Source organism: Sciurus vulgaris (genome assembly GCF_902686455.1).
Source record: "Sciurus vulgaris genome assembly, chromosome: 2".
NCBI lineage: Eukaryota > Metazoa > Chordata > Mammalia > Rodentia > Sciuridae > Sciurus > Sciurus vulgaris.
The window spans coordinates 56,500,944-56,506,451 of NC_136462.1; the positions used below are offsets into that span (position 1 = coordinate 56,500,944).

Sequence of the window (5,508 nt, forward strand, 5' to 3'; positions counted from 1 at the left end):
TATACATGACAGAAGTAGTCAGAAAATATTGAATTAGATCTAAAAAGATATGAAGGATTTACACATATATTCAAAAATCTTGCAAATTATTGCCTCATTTTAACAAGGAATTAAAAGTAAACGTTACCAGCTAGTTAGCACTCTCCAAGAGGCTAAAATCAGATTGGCATTTAAAAATCTATTAAACTAGCTGGAATTTATTTTTCTCTCATATCATTTTCTAGATTTTGGTCAAAAATATTTAAATAACTAAAGTGTCCATTCAACTTGCTGATAATCAAAACTTTAGATAAGAAACACTGTTTCCATCTTATATCAAGATCCCAGCAATGCATACATAAACTGAATATATTACTGCATCAGCTAATGAGAATGGGCATGTAAGTGCAACTGGTATTAGCATTCAGTCATCTTTGTGTAAATTATTTATACAGACCAGCCACTGTAAACCCAGAGTGAAAATTAAAATTATAACAATAGAAGATTATGGCCAGTATCTTACTAAATAATAGAAAGTGTATTGATTTTTAACAAAAGAAATAAGGTTCAAAGTTTAGCACAACAACACAGCAATAAGAAGCTAACAACTTGGATAAAAATATCAGAAAGCAACAGAGCCCAGGCTACCCATTATTTACTGTGCATACAGGAATGCTAGACTTTAGATGTATAAATTAGAGACTGATTTTAAGTTATTAATTTAACTACTTTTGTCCACTGTGCTAAACTAAATTTTATAGTAAATGTGCTACTGCGTAAACACTTCAAAGCAATCTTCATTAAAATGCTGCAAAGAAAAAAACAAGAATACACATCATCCAAAACTAAGGATGTCATTGCAGTTCACAGTTTGTATAATAAATACCCTCCCTTTCAATCATTACTAAGACCACTAACTACATCCTATCTACTCATCAGCACAACCTTGAAGCGATTTACACTTACAAATGTTAGCAATACAGCCAAACATTTTTTTTTTTGCAAAGCGACACAACTAGTAAAAATCAAAAATTTTAGTTAAGACGGTGCAAAAAAAGGTAATTGTTTTAACTGTACTAAAAAAGCAAAGCTTATTATATCCTAATACTGTATTACGTATTGTCTGATTTACCTTATAACTTAAAGATGCATGTCCATAGAACAGAAATGGCCAAAGTTTATGACGATGGCTTCTCATTCACGTTTGGAATAAAAATAAAACCGAGTTTTGAGATGCAGCTGAACATCTGTCACTTTTTAAAACTTAAAAGTGGTAACGTACCATTCTATTTCAGATAGGCACTCACATTTCTCTTGCCAACTGCTCAAGCTAAACAAAAGAGCTTAAATATACTTCAAGGTTCTACTGCATTATGCATAAAATCTAGAAGTCCCTCTAAATATTAACACTTTGAACTGCAGTGCTACAACTTAAAAGAGGTGTCCCAAAATGTAAACCATTGAGTGGCAACATCCTAGGCTTTGTAGACTGTGCGTCTGCAAGTCAACTGCCTCAGGATAAAGTAAATTATCAGTGACCGGTATGGTTTAAGATTACAATCTTAACAATGGTGGACAAAACCCCATAGGAATATCACATCTTCAAATACCAATTTTTAGCCAGTAAATGAAATTACACAGAAATCTCCCGGCAGTAAAATGACCAACTCTGTGTAAGGTAGCCCTGGTCTAGAATTTTTAAACAGGATCCAAGCAAGAGTCTTCATAATTTGCACACGGTTCCTCGTGCTGGCTTCCATAAAGATGTACTTGCTGTTTTGTAAACTGAAGTGCTCTAGTTGAATAACATGAGAGAAGTTTCCATTTTTTAAAAAATCCTTGCATGTTTGTGCAGTTTAAAGAAACCTACCCCTGCTTTTATTAATAAAGAAAACAAAACCAAAAAAAAAAAAATGCTACATTGAGCAGGGACTGGGATTGGTACCTGTAAACATTGATATTCCACTGCATCCATTACGGCAAAAGGAATTTACAGGAAAAGAAGCCACACCATTCAGTTCAGAACATCTGTGCTGGTTTTGAGCTGGTGGCCTCTTGTCTACAGGTTTTAAAATTGGGTATGGGGGCAGTGGGGAACAGAAAAGAATAGAAAAATAAGGGAGAGGGGAAGAGGTACTAGGGGATGAGGAAGAGAGAAGCAGAGCTTAAAGCTGCACCACAGAGTTCAATCTTAGTTCCCAACTCTGCTGATCATAGTTCATTTCCACATTTATGGATTGAAAAATGAAAATACTCTTGATAAATCAAGATATAGTTCTATACATACTGACATCACTGATGTCATAGTGAAAAAGATTCAAACTTCCAGTGAAAGACTATGCAAACCTGATAGCTCCCCTCAAGTTTACTGGTACTGCACACCCACTGTCTCTGGGCTCCTCCTTGGGTCACTCGGAGTGAAGGGCGGTGTGCTGATGCAGAGTGTGGGCACTGATGAAACCATTGATCTCGTTGGCAGACAGACTGCCAAAGTCAGCCACAGAGACTGCCATTTTGGCACTGGTGATGTGATGTGTGTGATTTTCAAAGTCCACACCCAAATTATTTACAGAAACCTCATTCATAAAGGATTCAGGGACAGCAATGCCCATTTTCAACCTCTTTGCTGGTCTTTCTGATTCTTCACTGCACATGTTCATAGGGTTTAGCTCCGAGTGATAAAATCCAGTCTCAAATAAATTAAAACAATCACTTTCCCCATTGCTAGGCAGGGTGAGTAACTCTTCTGTTACAACAGGCACATGATTTACTTGTCCACGGGGTGTGTTGCCCAGTGGAGGAAAGCTATCATCCAAACAATTCACATCCGTGGGGTTGCAGACGGTTGCTACACTGTTGGTCAAAGCTGTCAAGTCACTGGCAGTGAAGGAGTTGAGAATGTTCAGCTGTTGATCAGGAATAGGCTCAGGCCGGTTAGAAGTTAAGGCTGAAGAATTTACTGTCCCACCCAGAGCTTCTGTCTCATCTACCAAACGATCCATATAGTCCGTAACTCCAGGGTGATGGTTATATCGTTTCTTTCCAAATCTTGTCTGTTGAGCAAAGTAATCATACCGTTCAGATTTCTTCCACATATAATAGAACGCTACACATTCAGCAACTGTTCTAGTTCTCACCTTATTCTTCTGAATAAGATGGAAATCTTTTCCATAAAGCATGAGCGCATGTTCAAAACTTCGGCATTCTTCTTCTGTCCATGCAGTCATTCCTTCATGAGATGCTTTTCCATTGCAACAGTACCTTTCGATTGCTTCCTTTACATTGTGGTTACATTTGAGAAGTTCATACAATGCCTGTTCATTGTCCCTTGTGTGTGCTCCCACAGAAATCCTATCCATTATTTTTTCATTTCCAGTTCTTAATGAGGTCTCAACAAGATACTCCTTAACTTTGCTCTCCAAAACCACATCAGGACGCCAAAGTAACTGGTCTTCATTTTCATACACTTTTTCATCACCATCATATTCTCCAAGATAAGGGGGAATCTCTGCCTGATACTGTAAACCAATCATTATTTCCTTCCTCAAATCTTCTGGTGAGTTACCACTGTCTGTTTCAACATCTTCTACCTCTGATTCCTTATCACCATCACATGTAGTATTTGATCGTAAAGGCCTAGGGAAAAAATCGGAAGTTTCATGAGAAGTCACAGAGGGTGTCAGATCATCTGCAGAAGACTGAGTTTCCTCATCATCACCTGACAAGAGGTCTTTTGCTATTTCCTCTTTGTCTAGTGTCATATCTGGTAATTCATCTGCAAGTTCACTTGGGGAGCTGTTTGCACTGGAATTGGTAACTGCTGGAATTGTAGGTTCATAGCCATAGAATGCCAGTAAATCTTCTAAAGGCATGTTTCCTTCCTTTTCTAAGTCTTCAATTTCCGAACTGAAGTTTTTACCCTCATCCATCATTTCTTCTTCTTCAAGAGTTCTTTCATCATCATAGTCATGGACCAACATCTCAGCAGTGGGGTCAAAATCATGATCCTCAGAAGACAAAGACCCAACTGGGCTCGAACTTCCAAAAGAAGCCTCCGCCATGACATTTTAAGTTTTTGGTTTCATTTCTTAACCATATTAAATGGTAGTGTTTAATTCTGATTAAACTATCTTTCATGTAATAACCAAGAGAGCATCATTTCAAATCAAGGAAATAATGGTATGCTTAATTTAAAGGATAAATTTTTTTAATATTTTAGGACAACTTATATCATTTCAAAACCAGTAAGATATTGCAAATTCCCAATGCTGTGCTATAAGGGATTATAATCTTAATGTAGTTTCTGGCTCATTTCATCCCTTCACCAAAAAAAAAAAAAAAAAAAAAAAAAAAATTAAATGCTGGTCCTCCATCCCACTTCCGTGAAACAAGGCATCTCTGCATAAAAGTGCCATGGGTACAGTATAAAGCCAAATTATGTAGAATGTTGATGCACCACCAAAGACTGCAATGAAAAGAAATGATACCAGGTGGTAGTTAAGAGCCCAGTTGGTGAAGTCAGTAAGTCAGACAGAGATCTCCAACTTACTAACTCTATGACTTTGGGAAAGTTTGATTTAACCCCTTTAGGCCTGTTTCCTCATTTGTAAAGTGGGAATAATAATAATTTCTGTTTCATAGAGAGGCTATGAAAATTACTAGTTAATGCAAATATAGCATTGAATCCACTTCCTGGTCCCTAGGGAGTAATCAGCAAATGTTTCAATTTTATTACATTAAAAATCTGACCAATCATCCAGTCATTTCTATGTTAAGTACAATTCCAAGACAATAAAGAGATTTGAATTTGTTCATACCTCCATCAATTGGTAGCAGTTGTCTGGAAACACTGTATTAAGAATAGCCAACAGGGCTAGTATTGTAGCTCCGTGTTAAGAGTACTTGCCTTGCCTGCTAGAGGTCCTGAGTTTGAGGCCCTGAGTTCAAATCCCTTCACTGCAAAAAGTAAAAAATAAAACAGAATGTTCCCATATTTTCCATCCCTGGTAGAGATATGCATTTGTTGTTACTTCAGTAATATTTCTTGTTGATGAGATTTTTTGCTTTCTAATTAGTGTAGTCCTTGTGTAAACAGGAAAATCTACTCACAGGTGTGAAAGAGCAACTGGGAGCAAATCCACAGAAAATTACTAAATTAACTTTGGTCTAAAATACTCCAAAGTGCCAATGGAACACTGCCAAGAAGTTTCCACTAACTGATCATCACATTAAAAATTTATACTTTAAAAATACATTATGAAAAAAATGAAAAAAATACATTATGCACAAATATTAGGTTGAATATATGTGTATATTAAAAAACAACATGTAGTTTCCTTTTTGAAATGTGTATGGGATGCTGGAGATCATTTTCATTGCAGGAGTTTTTGAACAAGATGATTTTTTTTTAAAAAAAAGGAATGAAATAAAGAGATCAGTCACAAGCTCGACATCCTACCATGCTGCTGCCAACTTCCCTAGTTTATAAATAGGTAAGGTTTTAGAAAAGCAAGTAATGCAAAGGAGGGT

At 36.5% G+C, this 5,508-nt stretch overlaps 1 protein-coding gene across 1 annotated transcript; it reads right to left on the minus strand.

Annotated features, from left to right (window-relative positions):
* Positions 1-914: 914 nt before the first annotated feature.
* Positions 915-4,040, minus strand: LOC306655183 (mesoderm induction early response protein 3; the record flags this gene model as incomplete). The annotated part of the gene is made up of 1 exon (XM_079129560.1): positions 915-4,040. The coding sequence occupies one exon, from the start codon at positions 4,038-4,040 to the stop codon at positions 2,388-2,390; it is 1,653 nt and encodes a 550-aa protein (XP_078985686.1). The 3' UTR covers positions 915-2,387.
* Between the last annotated feature and the right edge of the window lie 1,468 nt (positions 4,041-5,508).